The 21,416-nt window shown below is 32.0% G+C and overlaps 1 protein-coding gene across 2 annotated transcripts in view; it reads left to right on the top strand.

Moving 5' to 3' along the window:
- LOC107439273 (Hepatocyte nuclear factor 4) overlaps positions 1-21,416 on the top strand; it is a 39,834-nt gene that overhangs the window by 5,189 nt on the left and 13,229 nt on the right. Inside the window, exons 2-4 of one of the 2 annotated variants that reach the window (XM_043051209.2) lie at positions 13,004-13,264; positions 15,437-15,552; positions 19,962-20,108. In XM_043051209.2, coding sequence (XP_042907143.1) covers positions 13,004-13,264; positions 15,437-15,552; positions 19,962-20,108 — 524 coding nt within the window. Of the gene's footprint in view, positions 1-13,000; positions 13,265-15,436; positions 15,553-19,961; positions 20,109-21,416 lie in introns of both variants that reach the window. The other variant, XM_043051208.2, reaches the window with a different exon arrangement.

Raw genomic sequence — 21,416 nt, 5'->3', positions numbered from 1 at the left:
TTCTAATTATCTAATTAGGATTGTTCCCTAGACAAGAGAATACTATTACAATATTTCCCATTTCATCGTTATTATAAAACGAAAAGGTTTTCGAATTATCAATACTGCCAAATTTCAAAGAATGAAAATTTTTTATTAACAAATTGTATATACATACTATATCGAATGCAACCAGCGTGAAGCCTATTAGAGCCCTGACCTGATGCCCCCCCCCCCTTGATGGGCTCTGAATATTAAAAGTCAATTTCTAGTTCAGTGGTTTATTTATAATAGAAGAGAAATCCAAACTCAAAGTAAAATAAGTTCCTTAAGTAACGTTGCGATGTCTGTATAACTGCGTGTTAAATAATTTCAAATACTAACTGTTTTAAACCGATCAAATTTCTTATTTAATAAAGATGTGAGTGATCAACTTTTTCCATTGAGTTTTTTATTTATTTTTTTATTTATTTATTTATTTATTTATTTATTATTATTTTTTTCTTGCATCTTCCATTTATATCTGAGTTAATTTAAATGAAAACTCAGGAAGACGATTATGGTTAAGTATGAGAATCATTTAGGAGACCAAGATAGAGGTAGGCGCTATTGTTCATTGGGGACATTTGATTGCGGTTAGGAACGGTTAAATGATTGCGGTTAAATGTCTGATTTAGAAAGGTGCAGTCAAGACTGTCATTTGGCCGACAGCTGACACGATCAATTCACCCCCCGCTCATTTCGCAGACATGCTCCTTTTAAGGACATGATCCTCGAGATCAATTCAATTTTGATTCATAATTTCAAAAATGCTTTCTTTATTATTTGTACAAGTTTTTAACGTTGAGAAACTTTTTGAAATTATTTCACTTTTAAAATGATTGCCGTGATTATAAATACGTCTATTGTTTTATAATAATTAACTAACTCGAAATTTTGCTTATTGCTGAGACCAAAGAAAGCAATTATTAAGTAGAGAGTTGAGATGTAGCATGTTTTTAAATTCAATTTGTATTTAATTTTTGAATACTCTTATTTAAAAACTAATGTTAAAGATAATTCATTAAAGTTTAACTTGAATTTNTTTTTTTTTTTTTTTGTTACTGAAAAATAAATATTTTTTATTGAAAATACTTGTTCTGACAAATAATTCGGTTTAAGAGTGGCCCTAGCTACCACCTTGCAAATTTTTCAGATTCCTACATTTAATTTATCAATATTTATTTTATTTTTACGTTATTGATTTGAAACTTCGCTATAGTGTATTCATATTTTCGATTGTTTATAGTATGATATAGAAAACCGCATCTAAACGTGTACTCTAATATCGGCTTCTTTATTGGTTGTATTATGATAAAAAATCTGTTTGGAATGAAGTATTTAAGGAATAAATTTCCCTTTTATTTGTTACTCTGACCCAAACTATTTATAACTGATTTAAACTTTTAACCATGATTTGTTTTAAATATCTTTATTTACAATAATAACCACGGAGTTTTAATTTTCTATTAAAAAAAAAGTTATATAAAAAGAAAATTAATATTTTAATTATTTACTAAACCTATACCTAATGTTTGTTATTCATATAATTCGAATCGATATGTTAATTGCGGTTATAGATGAGTAATATTAAAGCCCTGAAATCCAGGCCTTTAGGTAATATAACCGATCTAAAAATCACTATAGTTTAAACCATTCATACTATAAATCATCTATATATATATATATTTCTCTTACACGGCGATAAAAAAAAAGTCTCATTAAAACTCCCCGAATGGCAACGCTAGAAAATCGACCCATGATTGCCGCTAAAAATGTCACATGCCAAATCTAACTGAGGTGACTCAACATATAGCGCTTTTAAAAACGGAAACTGAAATAACCAGAGAGCATCAGCTGCGGCAATCTCATACTATTAAGCTAGGCAGAAGTGAGTAGTCTTTGTCGATAGATCTCTATTTTAGTATTTTGTCGAAAGCGCTTTTTTTCACGAATTTATATATTACGAATTTATTTGACGATTTTTGATTTATATCACGAATTTATTTGTTTTACTAGAATTTATTTGTTTATGCAGGTTTTTCCATTGCAATTCACTTATTTCAATTTTTAATAGACTTAATTATAGCCAAAATTTTAACCTTTTTAAAGAGATATCAGTTTTAGAAATTTTATCTTAAGATTTTATACTATAGCACATTTCCAATAGGTTTAACGAATTACATGTCATTTATTTGAAGTCAAATTTATTTTAATGACTTGGTATTTATTAAAAAGATGTAATTTTTTTTTTAAAGAAAAGTTGTTGTATGGATTTGAATGATTGTTTTGAATTCTTAGAATTTTGTGCATTTGCAATGAACCTAAGTTAGTAGCGAGCGAATCGAGCTTGGTTTGCGAATCAAACCATATTAGATTGCGTAGCAATTTTCGGGGGTTGGCGAGAGTTAGCGAGCAGGGGGCTCAGCCCACTAGTAAACCACTATTCCTCAAACCGGGGTGTGAAAATCTCCAAAGGGTTCGTGGGGTGTATAAAAAGGGAATTTTAAATGGCTAATGTAAAAATAAACTATACGTAATGCTATAAAAGAAAATTGTAAGTACTGCCGTAGCCTGGAGATAAGATGAATTTTTTTCTTAAGCGCACCACCCCAAAACAGTTAGAACAATTATTTTCAATTGAAATATTTGTTTTTTAAATGTTATAAAAATTCCGAATTTTTATTTAATGAAACTTTTTGTATTACTTTATATAAAAAAAAGTATTTTGTGAAGTTAAGTTGATATGCATTTCAAAGTAAGTCTCAGAAAAGTGAAAGCTTCCACACACTTTTCAACTATGTTCAAGAGTCATATAGTAAACAGTGCACATGCGTTGCCATGGCGACCGCTGCTGTTTTTATTTTCATTTTCACCAGCAGGCATTCTTAATGTATTTATACATAATAATAATAATTTAAAGTATAATGACTGGCTCTTGACGGTGATTTCAATATAAATAGGAATGATGAAGGAGGAAAAGTCTTGAAACACGTACATAGACCAGGATCAATCCGACAACAAACATCAATTGATGACAGTTTTTGCGACCCACGATTTGAAATGTTTAACTGTGTTAATCCAGAAAGAAAAAGCATTTGACCCATGGGCGATCACAACTTTTAATTTTAAATAGTAATTTTAACTTAATTTTGTTTTCATAATTCGGTTTTCAAATCGTAAAAGTTTTAAGCATTTAACTAAGTAGTTTTTGTACTTCTTTTTGTTATTATTTTAATTTGGATTAAACTGTACAAAAATGGAGCAGCTTGATTAACTTCTGATCTAATGATCGGATTTACACGTACTAGGACTTAATCTTAATCGTTCAAGAACCTGACCTGAAATATGCTTATGCTTTCTTAGTGCAGACGATATTTTAAGTTTCGAAATCAGACACTTTTGCTGATTAAACATATCACTTTTTTTTTTATCGGCAGATTTGGATTTCCTGCTGCGTATTTTGCGTTAATTTTACTTTCTGCGTACTTCACTTATATCTCAAGAACATTTTTTAAAAAATTGAATTTTTATTTTTTTTAAAAAATTATAAAATTTGTTTACCTAACGGTAAAAATAATTTTTAACAATTATTTATTGTTCTTTGTTGTTTTATATATTAATGATCAAGAAATTTTTGAATTGTAATAAGGCATACACGACATCGCTATAGAATTTTAAAGTATATACCCTTTTACGGCAAAAAATAAAAATTGAGCGCAATTCGTCTGAGAAATCGAATTTTAAAAAAGTTACACTTTTAAAATTCGATTTCTCAGAAACTGCTCGACCGATTTTATGCAAGTTTGTATTAAATCATATAAAACAACATTTTTTTAACATGATGTAAAAATTTGTATGTTTCAACCATTATTGTATAAAATAATTAAAAAAAGGAATAAACAATAATTAAAAATTGTTTTTTGCATGGAGTTATCTTTTGATAAATGAATAAAGCGCAAAAATTTTTCAATTCGCTTAATAATTTCTCGAGATATAGCGATATAACATTAAGGGGTCCAAACTTTCGTCCCTCTACTGGCCAAACAACCTCAGATCGCGACAACACCTCCCCTAGAGTCGCGATGGCTCAGGGGATAGAGCATTCACCCTTCAATGAGGTGACCCGGGTTCGATCCCGGCAAAGACTGGGCGATACATATTCCGCATCCGACTTGCACCTACCACAGTGCTGACGTGAAATATGTTCAGTGGTAGACGGATCCGGGTTAGAGTCCCCTTGCCGTCAGGCTAATCGTGGGAGGTTCTCTTGGTCTTCCTCTCCATGTAACGCAAATGCTGGGGTTAGTTCCATCAAAAAGTCTTCCACAAAAGCAAATATCTCCCAATACTTGATTCCTTTGTCTTCTGTATTGGGTTCAAAATGACAAGGTTACAGAGTTGAACATTAGTAGTNGGTAGACGGATCACTGGTTAAAGTCCCCTTGCCGTCAGGCTAACCGTGGGAGGTTCTCTTGGTCTTCCTCTCCATGTAACGCAAATGCTGGGGTTAGTTCCATCTAAAAGTGTTCCACAAAAGCAAATATCTCCCAATACTTTATTCCTTTGTCTTCTGGATTGGGTTCAAAATGACAAGGCTACGGAGTTGAACATTGGTAGTCGTAAACCCAAAAATTGGGTCGACTGTTCAACGGCGGTCATAAAATAAAACCTTTTCTGAGGAATCTGTCGAAAAGAAAGGCATGCTTTTTTTTTGTGTCCGATTAAAATATCGCCTGCACTAGCTAACAGGTCTCGAGATGAGATCACATATCTTTATATTATTCTATTTAATGGTTCTAGACTATTTAAGAAATAAATGCATCAATCGCTTGTGAAAAAGTGATTAAAATTTTAACTGACGATACATTCTCAAGAAAATGGCGAACTCTTTGTATTATTATTCAACTTCATTTAATGTTTCGAACTGATGGACTACTGGTCGTTAAACACTTGATCAGGCTTGGAACTCCAATGGAGATGCTCTAGATCAGGGGTTTCCAACTTGCATGAGGCCGGGGGCCACAATTAAAAACACAAATCAAATGGCGGGCCGCAACCATATCAAAATTTTATGTAGGACTCTTTTATGTTTGAAGGAACATTAAATATTACTGTCAGATTTTTACCAAGTTGTACAAAACAAAAGTATTGAATTACAAATTAAAATAAGAAGTAGACTTTAAAAGAATATTTAATTGCATATTAAAAAATTCGGGTTATAATAACTTTAATGTGCACCCATGTATTAAACAATTAATGTGCAACAGATATCTAATTGCTGAGATATAAAACTTTAAAAAGGTTGGTATTAAAACTTACATAGTAGCACACAAAATGTTCAAAGACAAAATTCAGGTTTGTCTGCTGCAACCACAGATATTTACATTTAAAATTTACAACTATGTGTGGAAATATTTTCGTCCAAAATGAGTGGTTTCAAAAAGGAAATTCTTCGAGAAAATTTCTGATACACACATGCTAAATTATATTCACAAAATAAAAAAAATGAAATAAAAAAGAGCAACATACACGATTATTTTTGTATTTTAATAAATATTTTCTTGGATGCAAAACCTGAGAAAAAAAAATTTCTGTACCGTTGGTATGATAAATTTCACAGAAACGAAGAAATTAGGTCTTTATTAACGAGAAAAGTATTTTAAACTCATATAGATTTTTTACGAAAATTGTCCGCAAAAAAATGACAACTAATATATTTTAGTTCGCGGGCCACAAAAAAAGATTTCGCGGGCCGCCAGTTGGAAACCACTGCTCTAGAGTGTCAGAAAGTGATCGAAATTTCATATTATAAGACTCCATTATCACAGTCACGAAAGTGGTTTAATAAGAACAGAGTAGTAATAATAATAAACTATGAAGTAATATTTAAAAAATAGGATCTCGTTTAACAAAACTGCGAGCATCAAAAATATATCAGGAAAGGCTTTTTTTAAAGTTTTTATTTAGTTATAATTTTAAGGCAATATTAGACTACCGTACAGTTCCTTGCCATATTATCAGACGCTTTATAAGATTCTATGTAAAATTATAATTATCAGGTATATTGTTTCACTATACAGTTGTTCTGTTTTTATTCGAACGAAACCGGTTTGCATTTGTTTACTCTCCTGTATCAATGGGTTAACATTGTCATGCAATACGTTAAAAATAAATACAAATAAGAAGTACATAAAAAATCTCCCGAATAAGAATCCATGACATGTATGTTTAAAGATAAAAGTATTGCCTATAAATTCGTGCAAAACATGTCATTATAAAAAATAAAAAAAAAACAACAGTGCGTCTCATAATTTGATCTCATTATTATAATATACTAATATAATGCATGATTTAAGAAACATTCTATATTTATATAATATATCGTCTGATTTATCCGATCGTCGAATTTATACTATATATCGTCTGATTTATCCGATCGTCAAATTTATATTATATATCGTCTGATTTAACCCATTGATACAGCAACGTAAACAAGTGCAAACAGTCTCGTAAAAACAATAAAGCTGTATAGAGTATCACCTGATAATTAATATTTTACATAGAATCTTAGAGTGCGTCTCATCATTTGGACAGGCTTCTAATAATTTGATAAGCTTAAAAACCTGTTAAAAATTGCGTGAAAACCTATTAAACACAACCCTATTATTGACTGAGTGTAGGTACAAGAGAAGAATTCCCATTTAGCAGGAAAAGCATATATTTATATTTAAAAGGATCTTAAAAGATTTGTTTTGTAATAACCTTTTCTAGCAGTACAGTGCCTATTGGGGGTCACCGTGTACACATAGCGTGATAAGGAAACTTTTTATCAGATTCGAAGCCCTCACGTGATCAACTCATGGTTGGGCGAAGATGATACACGCGGTCTTTGCGTGAATTCATCGCTTGTTGCCTCACAACTGTTTTGAGGACATCTTTTTCATTTTTTATGGAAGTGTCAATTTTATTGAATGGAAATGTTCGATAATGTAGGATAAACCATTTCAAGTCAATTTGAAATATTCACTTCATAGTGTTTCAATAAAATTACAAAAAGAAATTTGTTGAATATTTACGAATAAGAAAACTAAACAGTACTTAAAAGGAAGATTAACAAAATGCAGTCCCTGACCGAATTATTCGACGCACTCTAAGATTCTATGTAAAATATTAATTATCACGTGATACTATAACAGCTTTATTGCTTTTACGCAGTTTGCACTAGTTTACGTTGTGTATCAATGGGTTAAATCAGACGATATATAATATAAATTCGACGATCGGATAAATCAGACGATATATAATGTAAATTCGACGATCGGATAAATCAGACGATATATTATATAAATATAGAATGTTTCTTAAATCATGCATTATATTAGTATATTATAATAGATCAAATTATTAGACGCACTGTAGTGTTTTAATAATTGTATGGTTTGAAAGAAATTATAGGCAATACTTTTATACTTAAACATACATGTCATGGGTTTTATCCCGGAGATTTTTTATATACTTCTTATTTGTATTTATTTTTAACGTATTGCGATACAATGTTAGCCAATTGATAAACGAACGTAAACAAGTACAAACCTGTTTCAGTCGCGTAAAAACAGTAAAGCTGTATAGTATCACCTGATAATTAAGATTTTGCATAGAATCTTACAGTGCATCTAATAATTTGGCCAGGGATTGTAGTTCTCTGGGGGTATAGAGGGAGAATTTTTTTCTTCTTCTTTTTTTATCAAATTTCTAGGCGTTGATAAGCAACATAGAAAACTTAAACAAAATTCTTTTATTAAACCTTGTCGTTACTAGATTTTTCTTCCCTGGTTTCTAAGCTACGAACTGAATAGAACAATTCTTTGCAGGGAGAAACCAGTTTTGAAACATTCCTGCCTTGTTTCATTTAAACACAATGTGTTAATTTTTATGCACAATGTCAAAAGACCCACAACTCGCAAATTTTTTTCCAACGAAAAATCTTTTAACGTATTTTTTCTGTCGGAAAACGCTTTGCCTATTTTTAGCTACACCAATAGTAAAATAAAGAAACAGAGAGAATAGAAGAGACGCAGGAATTACGTGTTTGTATTATTGTGAAGCCATTACAAATACTTAATCGCCTGCTTAGAGAATGGGCCTCTAGGTATTATGTCGACTGTTTATCAAAACTCCGCACGCTGCTTCGGAAGGCAAATTTACTCGAGAATTTAAATGAGAGGCCCTATTTTATTTTTTATTCATTTATTTATATATATTTTTTTCTCTTGAGTAGGCTTTTTCTTTCCTTTTTTTTTTAAATGAGTATGGGTCTTTCACTTTTGTTATCATTTATTTCATCATTTAAAAAGAAGTGATAAGAGCTATTTTTAGATTTTATTTGAGTTTATTTTTAGATAAGTTTTCTAGAAACATGCTTTTGATACGTCTTACATGAATCCCTGTCGAAAGTGCAACTCTTTCATAAAGCAATTACCTTCTTTTTTTTTAGTAGAGTACGGCAATAATGTGTAAAAGTGCTTTGCCATTTTTGAAGTATTTTGTTGGGGGGGGGATGCTATGTGAAGTGTTTACACGATTATTAAATTTGTAAATAAATAAAGACGGAAATAAATCGTGTCTTTTCGGAAAAGAACATTGAAATTTTTTCAATTTGAAAAGACAATTTGATAAGTTTTTAATAATGAATCTTATATTTCGATAACTATTTTCTCTAATTTTTAAGTTACTTAAAGGACGTTTAAGAAATACCATGAAATTTAAATTCTTGCTTTATTTTTGATCAATGATTTATTATATAATGTATAGTTTTTTACATACTGGGTCGGTCGTCTGATCAAAATGTGTTAGCAGATGTGAAAAGAAGATTGTTTTTATTGTGTGATTAACTTTTGCTTTGGTATACAAGAAGTGATAATTTTGAGAATTTTTCTTTTTAATTTGAAATATTTTTATTCCGCGGTTCGCTTACTTACAGCTATGTAACGTAATCAAAATCAAATAATAGTTTGTCCGTATAAATTTGATTTAAATTAAAAAGAGTGGGTAGTTAATAATGCATAATAAGTGGCAAAGCAAAATTCATGATTAGAAAAAAATCAGATTTTTTTAAAAAATTTAAATCATACTGTTTTGATTTACTTATTAATTTTTTCAGTTATACTAAAACATGGTAACTATTTAAAACATTTATCAAAGCTCTGAGAAATTATATTAATAATGCTTAAGAAAATTTTAAAACTGTCATATGAATAAAAAAACTCAACATATCTATAAAAAAATTTGTTTACAAATATTATCACAAACTGAAGAAAAAAGGAAAGCTTTTTATTCAAGCTCATGTATTTGTTAAGACATTTTGTCATTAATTAATAATTTATTTCTCTATCCTCTATCCTTATTTCTCTGCATAAAAACCTTCAACATCAATGAAATTAGGCTTTTAAATAAAAAACGAAACTTTTATACTTTTATAATATATTCTACAAAAAGATAACAAAAAAACTTGTGTGTCATATTTTTATAAATTATTCTAAAAAATAATTTTTGATTTAAATCACGCCAAGCCTTAAAGAATTTAGAGCTTTTGGTCCATTAGCGCTGATCAAAAGTCCACCACATATTTCTTTTTTTCTTCTTGAACCTTTTCTTTTTTTTCTTTTAAAAAAAATTGAATTTTATCTGCATGAAAGCAAAAATTCTTATCCCAGAGAGCAATCTCGAACGAGAACTGCATGATAATATTCCAATATACTACTGGCATTGTGTAACATACAAATATACTCTCTAATCCGAGTACAAATTATTTTTCTTCCTTAATATTTTTTTTTTCACGATTTTTTCAAATTATGGACTATTATATTTTTAAACATAATTATTTTTAAAATAAAACAGCGTCGATGAGAAATGAAATTAAATACTTGAAAAATCATTAGTTATTAATTGTTGGTCAAAAAATTTGGGCGATGCTTCAGAGTCCTATTTAAATGACACTTCTAATTTTTTTTTCCTGACGCAAGCAATTACTGATGATTTTTCAAATATTAAAAAAATGATACTAGCTCATGAAAAATTATAACTAAATTTCAACAAATTTTATTTTATTTTTTTTCTTTCATTTCGACAGTAAAATGTTCTTTGATGTCAAAATTTTTAATTTTATGTTTTTCGATTGAAATGTCTGTTAATTTTTATGCGATTGAAAGCCATGTAAAACATAAACTTATTATCCATCGAAGTTGCCAGGTACACAAAACAAAAATATATCACGGTTACAATTAAATACATAAATAAATAATAAATCTAAGTTAAGTAAAATAAGTAGACTTGGAAGAATTATGTTTTCAACAAATTCGATGTGCTACATGGCTCCATATTTAATTATCTTAACGTTAATTAAAATTTTAAGTAGAGAAACTTAGCTTAGTATATATAACGAAACTTTGCTGAACTTTATTGCTGATGAAGATCAGCTGGTAATGACGTCATAGGTATTGGTTGTCTTCTACTTCTTGGAGTTAAAGTACCCAATTGGATCCTATTTTTTGGAGTCTGATGTTTGCCTGTTCAATAAATCTTGAGCAGGTATTAACTTTTTGACCTTATGTGTAGTTCAAAATAAAGCCGTCATCTTGCTACTTTTATTGCATTCCGTAGAAATGGAATTAGCTAATGGAAATACAACTCATAAATATTAAAAATATGCATTTAGCCAGCACCAAAATGGCCAGTTTTAAAAATGTATATATATTTTTTTAATATATGTATTAACTTTTGATTTTTGGCTGAAAGTTTGATCTTAAATACTTTGACTCATTTGCCACGATGGAGTGAATTTTCCTTATAGTCCAGTCATTAGTTTAAAAAAGTGGTGTTTCTTTAGAAAAATGAATGTCCAAAATATTTTTTTGACAAAAGGATTTGTTATAATGACACCTAGAAACCCTTCCCCTGTATTCTCCCTCTTTTTTGCTGGGAAATGAGGATGATTTGAGGAGGAGAATGGAATTTTGAGGCTAGTGAGGCTTCGTTTTGTGGCTTTAACTGAGATCAATACCGAGACGGTCGGACTAATAGCTTAAAAGGTTTTATGGTACAAAAAGTACATTTTGTAACTGTACTTATTTGCGCATTGCTATCTAAACATAGTTTTCTCTCTATATTTTTTTTTACGTTGAATCAAATTGTTAACTTTGAATCAAATTAAACTTTGAATCAAAAGTTGCAAAAGCATTTTTACGCAAAAATAGTAATAATTTTTTATATGACTGTGATTTTCTATTTTATTTTATAACCGTCGTTTAGCAGCCGACCCCATTTTTCGAGTTTACGATTACCACTGTTCAACTTTGTTTTTTGGGGAATTTTGTCTTCGTGATAGAACTAAATCACATTTGCGTTATATGAAGAGGAAGACCATGAGGACCACCCACTATTAGCCTGACGGCAAGGGGACTCTAACCCATGATCCGCCTACCACTGAAGATATTTTACACCAGCACTGTGGTCGGTGCAAGCCAGACGCGGAATTCGTATCCACCAGCCGTTGCTGGGATTCGAACCCGGTTCACCTCATTGAAAGGAGTACGTTCTATCCCCTGATGTGTTAGAGGGCATGACGTGGGTGCATGCCTAATTAGTATAATTTTACAATAAACTCTTTTACGATTAGAAATAGGTTTATATTGTTGGCGGCCGTTCAGCGAAAATCACAGAAGTCACTTGATTTTCAAAAGTAGCCACATGAAAGGTTCTTTTATGTTAGAAACAGAGCTTACAGTCATTATCTAAAAAAAACAAGCAAGGCCATAGATAGGTCAAATTTTACGGTTGAAAAAACCCTCAGCTGTGCTTCAGACAATAAAAACCTTTAACCATGGTTCTTCACAACCAATTGTTGCTTGAACCGTGTGTGCATAAGCGAGTCGTAGAGGATGGAAATCCTCTCATTTCTGCGGGAAATGCCAGAGTTTGTTTGCAGTGGTGTCTAGAAAAATGACATTCAGAGAATTGAACACATTGCTGATGAAACCCACAATCTTTATACCCAATAATGCCAGATATCAATCAATCAATATTTCCAATATTTTTCCTGACTCGTTCTCAACAAAAAGGGAACATTTTGTTGTGTATGGACATCAATCAAATAGGTTTATCTCCAGAATCTTGTGGAATAGATGCGGGATGTGATCATCGGTGCAAAAGGAAGATTTCTAATTCTTCGGCCATAAGGTCCGATTAACCGCTTTCCTGATTATCCGGAGTTAACTCGGATATATGCAAATATTTATTATCCGGAGAAAACTCGGGTGTTGCAGAATTTGTCAATACGTTTTGTTTTATTGCATTTTTATGCGGCCGGAAGCAAAACAAATTTGTTTTGGAGTTTTGCTGTTGGATTGTACATGTTTTGAAGGATTATTTTGAACTGCGTACTTGTTTTGAAGGATTATTTTGAACTGCGTACATGTTTTGAAGGATTATTTTGAACTGCGTACATGTTTTTGAAGGATTATTTTGAACTGCTTACACGTTTTGAAGGATTATTTTGAACTGCGTACACGTTTTGAAGGATTATTTTGAACTGCGTACACGTTTTGAACGATTGTATATACGATGGTTGCTGAATTTACATAGAAAAATTTTTTTTAAAAAAACTTTCGTGTCACTTCACTTTCGTTCGGAATGATTTACTTTGCCTCATTTTAAACACTATCATACAAAGACTAATATCTAACTTTTTTCAATTGCCCGAACTAATTTGGGATAGTAATGGCAAATTAAATATTTTTTTGCACATAAAAAAAATTAAAATTTCAACTTAAAACTTGCGTATTATGTTTTAATTCCTTGTACTTATTAATAAAATAAACAAATATGTCGATTTTTTGAATTTTTTTTTCCAAAAAAAAAAATGGATAAGGGAAGCAGTCGAAGTTTTCATACTGATTTGAAAGAGACCCCTCTTTTTTTTCAGCAGCAGATTCAAAACAGCGTGTAAACAGCGGTCTTCATCCTCAACAGCAGCAGTTGTGTGCCATTTGTGGGGACAGGGCGACAGGCAAACACTACGGAGCGTCCTCTTGTGACGGCTGCAAAGGTTTCTTCAGGAGAAGCGTTCGCAAAAACCACGTCTACACATGCCGCTTCACCCGAAGTTGCGTCATGGATAAGGACAAGAGGAACCAGTGTCGATACTGCAGATTGAAGAAGTGCTTTCGGGCTGGCATGAAAAAAGAAGGTATTCTTCTTTCATTTTCTTGGCTCTTTTTTTCCTTTCTAATATGATATTGATAGTCAGCTGCTTTCTAATAGAGTTTTTTTTTTTTTACTTCTTCCAAAGGAAGTTTAGTATAGTTCAGGGGTTTCTAACTTACATGAGGCCGGGGGCCGCAATTAAAAACAGCAGTCAAATGGCGGGCCACAACTTTATCAAAATTTTATATAGGACTCTTTTATGTTTGAAGGAACATTAAATATTGCTGTCAAATTTGTATTCAAAGTTTTTTCAGTATTAAAAAAAAAATAATAAATAACAAGCATTACAAATAATGCTTGTTACGTCTCATTTTGAATCTTCTCTTAATATGGAACTTAGTGACAAGATTTTTTTTACTTTCAAATTTAATTCTGTGATAAATTAAAAAATTTTCGACTTATTAGGAATTATAGCAACAACTAAAAAAATTCTCGAGCATCAGAAATTAATTTTTTTTTTCTTTCCGCTCATGCGATATTCAATTCTCGGAATTTAGATAAAGCATGATATTCATTCCCTCTTTTATGCACTTTAAAATTTACAAATGTAAATAATTTCGTCCAAAATGAGTGGTTTCAAAAAGCTAAATTGGAGAATTTCTGATACGCACATGCTAAATTATATTCACAAAATAAAAGAAAATGAAATAATAAAAGAGAAANTTTTTTTTTTTTTTTTTTTGTTTGTTTAAACGAGAAAAGTATTTTAAGCACTTATAGATTTTTTACGAAAACTGTCCGTTATGAAAACATATATATTTTAGTTCGCGGGCCACAAAAAAAGGCTTCGAGGGCCACCAGTTGGAAACCCCTGGTATAGTTCGTTCACTGTGAGTTGGCACTTGCCTCAGCCTTCATCACGTGGTATCCGACGATACTATTTCGCTATTTTTTGGAGAAAGATGTGAACAACACTGAAAAAGGTTGCGATTTGGCAATCATATGGCAAAAATATTTATTCCGCAATCTTTATGTGTATTTTCCTTAACATTAAATATTTCATAAATTTGATGGTATTTCTCTCTTTTGAGTGAATAGTTTGTCCTTAGGCCGGGATAGCCTGGTCGGTAGGACACTGGACCCGTGTCCAAGAGTTCGTGGGTTCGATCTCCGCCGGCCGAAGACTCCCGTGTAGTAAATGGTGACTAATGCATGTTAAATCTGTCGAGTCACATAGTCCTCCATGTTCCCATAACAAAGCAATACTTCTGGGGGTACTGATCCGGGAGTTTCCTGTTCTTCTGGATTGGGTTCAAAATTGCAAGGCTGCTGAGTTGAACATTAGTAGTCGTAAACCCAAAATTGGGTCGTCTATTCAATGACGGCTGTGAAACAAAATAGTTTGTCCTTTTTGAGACATTTTGCTGCAATATATTTAATTAGCTGGAGTAGCGAAAGGTATAATAGCAGATTATAAAACAAGTGACTGACTGAAAAAGAATTCTTTCTATCTTTTTTTTTATGGCAGGCACACCTCGGAAGATGTGGTAAGTGTTGCTCATTTAACGTTACCCGTTGGGCACCTGTGAACCTAAGTTACGGAGACGAGCAACATTACCCACGCCACAATGCCACAGATACCTGTTTATAGGGTGGACCGCATTCACACGTCGCACAACAGAGAGAGAAGCATCCATGCCCTGAGCGGGATTCGAACCCGCAACCATTGCCTTCACAGTCAGGCACGCTGATAAAGCTCGGCCAATTGGCCGGTACTGAAAAACAATAAACTGTTTGCATTTGGCGCGCATTAAGCGCTGTCTCAATTTCAAGCGAAGACGCTTCTCCTCTTACCTCTCCGCTCAAATGAACTCTTTGTCCTAAGGACAAGCCCTGGTGAACGAACTATACTTCTGATTATAAATTTCAAAGAATGAGTTATTAGTCAGTTTGCTTGACTCAATGTTAAAAAGACTGTCGTTTAACCTCTAAGCCGTATAAATTAACAAAGAAACACTAAAGAGAAAAAAAAATTCTCCTAAAAATCTGAAATAGAACCAAATTCTTTCCGTTGCTCGGCAACTGAGAAGGATTGTGTGAAATTCATTGATTTTTCCCCTTAGTTCTGAGCAAACATGTCTGAGAATAAATTTCCCCGCAGAGTATTTCTTAAATGCAACAAATTAAGAGTTTCTGCAATTGACCTCTGTTGCAGCTGTGCAGAATGAAAGAGATAGAATCAGCTGCCGTCGTCCAAGTTATGACGAAGCATCGAACAATTCAGGCATCTCACTTAGTTCCCTTCTAAATGCTGAAATCTACTCCAGACAGGTATATTTCTTATTCCATTTACTCCAGTCTTATTTTAGTAGTGATAAAAACTTAAAGCTAGAACTGTATGAAATGATGAAGAAATATTTTTTTTTTGGTATTTGCTGTTTAACAAAATAAGGCTAAACAAGGCATTTTCCTGATAACAAACTATACTACAATAAGATCTTGGGAATTACGAGGAGGTTGAAAAATATTTAAAACACATTTTTTAAGTGAATATTTTCAACATCATCGTATTTTAAAAGAGAAGCTTTCTTAAAGGTAGCGACGGAATAAGTTTAGACGTCAAAATAAAATTGAAATAAATTTGTCTATTTAAAGAACAAAGCAAACTAATTAACACGGTCAATCAGTTGTTTTGCGAGACATGTCATTTTAAAATTTTCAAGTTGGAAAATGTTCATAATTTCCTGACAAGATTCTCTTTTCAGCTGACTTTCATTCATTCAAAAAAAAAATTGCACGAATGTTAAATTTAAAAAAAAAAACTAAATTAAAATACTAGCAAAATAGATTAAGTAAAATAGTTTAGTATACATTCGAAGAGAAAATCTACGTGGTTGCATAAAGAATGAAAATTTCAAAAATGTAAAAATATAATGAAATGATTGATTGAGTAGTTTTGCAACAAAAAAAGTGGTCAGGATTTAACTTTAAAATTAAGACCCTTACGACGATATATCGAGCACTAATCGATATTTTAAGGCGTTTAAAAGGTTTGGCAATGTATTCGTCATATGTTCGATAACTCCACACCTTTGTACTGAATTAAAACATCAAAACTCTATTACATATAGGGGAGAGTCGGGTAGCCCCACACAGCGGGTACCTCCGCCCACTCTCAAATTCATATGTATAGAATATTTTTTCCAGTCAATGGGCCATCGGACATTAATTATTATATTAAAAAAGATTATTTTCAAAGTTTCAAGTATTTATGCAGCTGGTAACATGGTAAACAATAGTTTTGAAAATATGTTGAATACAGTAGTCATGAAATTAAGAAAAATTGGTTGAATGTTTCGATTAAACTTCATTTTAATACTAAAAAAATAATTTTTTCTATACATACAGCATGAAAGTATGTAGTCTTAAGTTTAATTTGCACAAAGAAAGAAGTCTATATGTGAAAAATTGTTCGAGTAATTACAAATTTACAAAACAATTGGATTTCGGGTAGCCCCGCTCACATGAATGTCGGGTATCAATGACCAATTTTATTTCGTCGATAAATGTACGGTTGCAAAGATTATTATTTTATTGCTTCAAATTTGAATGTTATATGCATTTTTAACAACAAATATTGTTGTTATTAAATGATTGTTATTAAATGATAGAATTCACTAAAAGTATATAAATTTGTAATAAATAAAATAATTTTGTAATAAAAATGATAAACGAGGTTGACCTATTGTCAATACATTGGTCATTTTCATTTACACCTGAAAAAATAGCCAAAAAACACAATTTTTGTAACTGGGCGGAGCTACCCGACACATTTTGAAAAGAGCTGAAAAACATGTTTTTTTAAATTTCTATTTTTTTAAGTTTAACTATTCTTTTTTTAGTTTATTCTTTTTGCATTATTTAATTAGATGATAAAGCAATAGAAACATACAAAAATGTTGATTATTACTCAGTATTATACAGAAATATAAGCAATACTCCTTAAGTGAGCGGGGCTACCCGACTCTCCCCTATATATTAAATAAATGATCCCAAAAAACAGAAGCGGTAAGATATCACCTAAAAGCAGGTAAAAGCTTTATTCGCTCAAATGGGGAAAAAACAGAAACTCAAAAGCCCATTTCTTGATTAAACTTGATTTTGTTATCAGGCCTAAAAACCAAAACGGGAGAGAATATTAAAAATTTCATAATAAGCGGTAGAAGAAAACGGTAAAGTAAGCTTTAAAGATAAGAAAAAGGTCGTGTGAGCAGCACCAACTAGAAGAAAAAAGGCCTCAGTACGGATCCATTTAGTAGTCTGACGTAACGAATGTGAACTGCGCTGTGGATAAAAAATAAAAAAAGATCTCACTAAGTTCGGGCTACTAAACTACGCAGTGGTGGTCAATACGAAACTTGTCATTACATTTGGACTACTAAAGGATTTCTTGTTTATGGTAACCCGTGCCGAGGCCTTCTCCTTTCTGGGAAGTATTGGGTGAGTTTTGCAAGAGTTGGATCAACTATAAAATGGTTGCATAGCAGCGGATGAAGTTAAGTTCGGAGCTATCAACACGGAGAGAATTGATTTGGACATAACTGATAAATGCTTGGGCGTTAAACGAAAAATCCAAATGATTAAGAAAACTCGTTCGTTGGATACGTAAACGTTTAAAACGATTGGTCTTAGTATAATCCATATCATAAAAGGTGTAAGAAAAAACGAGAAAATAAATAACGTTAAAAAAGGAAACGAAACAAGGAAGAGAATTATAAACAAGAAAAAATTATAAAACAGATCTGCGAACCAAAAATAATAAAAAAAAATAAGAGAAGTAAAAATGGAACGGCTCACCTGAGAATCACGTGGATGACCTTGGGAGGAAACCCGAAAGAGGCGAAATATTAAATAAATAATCACAAGAAACTGAAGAGGTAAGGTATTCATCTTACCATCGAAAAACTTCATTTCCTTCAAAAAAATGTAAATAAGAAGAAACAGTCGACATGTTTAGAGCGTTCAAAAATTAAGACTTGAACACGATAGATAAACTCGTTATCAAGAAAACGAGAAATCTTCAACGGCTGCACATTGTTAGAATCTTGAGGTTAAATTCAATTTAGACAATACGAAAAATTTCATAAGAAGCCATTGAAATTCATCTCTTCATGTTTTGTCTTCAAAATGGTGCTTGGAGCCAATTTTATTTCTGACGTAACAGAAATATCGTCTGTAATTAAATTTTTCATACTCAATAAAGGGACTATCGTATTCTCACTTAATTCAGCATCGAATCTAAATAAGTAGTCACTTCAAACTTGTTTTAAGACACAGAAATTCGTTTCCTATAGCTACTTAAATCGCCATTTAGTGCGTTGAACTTGCTTCTATCTTTCACCAATGATTCAATGTTATTATTACCGTTTCCACTCATTATTCGAAGAAAAAAATTCTTTATTAAAATTACGTAATGTTTTAGATAATACTAGTAAAATATATATGGTATTTTGTTTTCAACGAACGCAACATTTTCTTGTTAGAACTATTGAAAAATTGTTTTCTTATTAACAATTTACAGAACTATTCACAGACTCATAAACTATTTACAGAATTCTTAAAACTTCGAAATCAGATATTTAAAAGACATAACTATGTATGTATCTTACCACAGTTCTGACAAACAAGACCTTTTTAAACTGATAATACAAAGAACAAGTCTGAATTGGAACAGCTCATCTTTAATTCATTTTAGTTCTGACAAATATTATTTGTTGCCCTGTCTTTACGTTAATTTAAGCAAGTTTCTAGCACATCAAAATGAAAGGTTTACAGCATTCAATATCAGTTTGCACGATACTGTTGCTTGAGGACAATTCATGCAACGATTCACCGAAAATAATCCCTCCCGGGAAGGGTCAACCGTTAAACCCATTATTACAGTATCCATAATAGGTTGATGTACTGTTATGTTTTCTATCTATTAAAGCAGCACCCATTATCCTACCGAAATTAATTAATCACCATTGGGGTGTCAACGGTTCCCCTTAAATAACTTTTCTCTATTTATATTACTTTTTTTAGTTCATAAGTTATTTAAATTTCCATTACCGTAGATTTTGAATTATTTCGTTCTTTTGGCAAGGGAGATGATGTCATCCATTTGAATGAAATGAAATTCTTGCAATCGTAGTTTTAAACAATCAGTTTTAAACATTCAAAAATCAAATAAACGCCTGGTTTCAAGTAAATTTCGAAATACGTTATGCGAGAGGTTACCGCGTTGATCGAAAATTGAATTGAAGATGAGAAAAAAAACATATCTTTTATTAAAATAGATCTAGCTGATATTATCTCTTTTAAATATTTGAAGATAAAAATGGAATTCGTTTCTATAGTTTGATTTAACAACAGCTTGTGCTAAATCGATGAGAGAAATATCCTGCAATTACGGACGTACTATCCAATAACGAATTGGTCGCTGGTTTTTATAAACAAATAACAAATTTATTATTACGAAACAATTACAATTCCAAAATGAAACATTGAACACACGAGAGGTTCGAATGCTTCGAACGACAAACTACAACTGCATTTACAATTCAACTAGAGGGCGTTGCTCGCTGCAACAAGAAGCTCAAACAACGGACTAATTTTAGAACTATTGTTAAGAATTGTCTGATTCTGTATTTAAAGGACACTCTAAGGTAATCTTATATGAGATATGTTGTTGATTGCAGATGACTCACATACCTGACGGTGATATTTCTTCAAAGAAAGTAGCCAACATATCTGATGTCTGTGAATCTATGAAACAGCAACTACTGATACTCGTGGACTGGGCAAAGTACATTCCTCAGTTTTGCGAACTCCCACTCGATGATCAGGTAATAAACACATCTCCATTACTTAAGAGGACCAGTCGCAAATTATCCTTCATTACTAAATTAAAATTCAAAAGAAAGAAAGATCAATTTCAGGCAAACCAAGAGTAAGCAATTGTTGAAAAAGATATTCTTTAAACTATTAAAATGCAAACAAATTATTAAAGGAGAACTTCTCCGTTGGGTCATCCTAAAGGCCTGGTTTCTGATAGGACAGGACGCCGTCAGCTGGAAATCAGCGCTAACCTCTGATTGGTCCATTTGTGAGTTTGATACTATACGTCATCGGACGCTCATCTTGAACTACAATTGCCGTCCAACTCAATTGCAGTTGAATTACAACGTGACGTTAACCACAGAAGCAATGGCGGACAACATCCAACAGCACATTGAAATCAGCCAAGATTTTGATTTGGACATTAGACATAGCTTCTTCATTAAACATAGCACTATTCAATTAGCTCAGCTATAATGTGTTTTTTCTTGGAAAAAGTCATTATTTGTTCTCTAAAACACTGGTCGACCAGAACAAAATTAATACAAATTCAAAATAAATATTTGTTTACGTTATTAACGCATGCGCAATGAGAGATAATGTCTGAGTTGGACCGACTGCTCACGTCAGCTCTACGTCAACTTTCCGCTGACGCCCATATAAGGCGCTAGTTCTAAGAAACCAGACCTTGAGCTAACAAACCAGTATTTTGTTGGCGTCAGCGGGACGTCCCGCTGACGCCTAGATAAGGTGCTTGTCCTAAGAAACCAGACCTTAAGTTATCTTCTCATCATTTATTTTCTTTTCAGTATTTGAAACTTCGTGGCTTAGTTTTGTCTCAACTCACTTTTTCTACATTTTAAATGAAGGAGATTCTTCCGCGCATCCTCTTAAGTTTTTCATCATCAAATTCCAATACTCTTTGGGATCCTCTCAGATTTTGATCTAAACGATTTAAATATTCTAACCGAATTAGATCCGCTTATGAAATAAGTTATGAAATCAGACAGAACCCCCCCCCCAAAATAATAATAATAAAAAAATAGTGTGCGGAGTCCCTCCGCGCTGAAGAAGTTAAATTTCGCAACCTGCGACGTGAATTGTAGAAGAATCAGCAGCCGTCACTAGTTCTATTCAACGACTCTTTTTCCTGCTCCGCTCGTTTCCGTGCTCTGTAATCACGGTAATATTGTGCATTTTTCCCTCGTGGACCTCTTGAACCAGTGGAAGTGCTTGTGGTTGCCTCATCGTCTCGCCCTGGAAAATGTATTTGTATTAATAATGTATGTGAATGCGTCATAATGTAATTTCAAAAG

This window comes from Parasteatoda tepidariorum, chromosome 4, assembly GCF_043381705.1.
Source record: "Parasteatoda tepidariorum isolate YZ-2023 chromosome 4, CAS_Ptep_4.0, whole genome shotgun sequence".
NCBI lineage: Eukaryota > Metazoa > Arthropoda > Arachnida > Araneae > Theridiidae > Parasteatoda > Parasteatoda tepidariorum.
The sequence above is the reverse complement of the archived record's forward strand: the minus strand, read 5'-3'. Positions and strand labels throughout refer to the sequence as shown.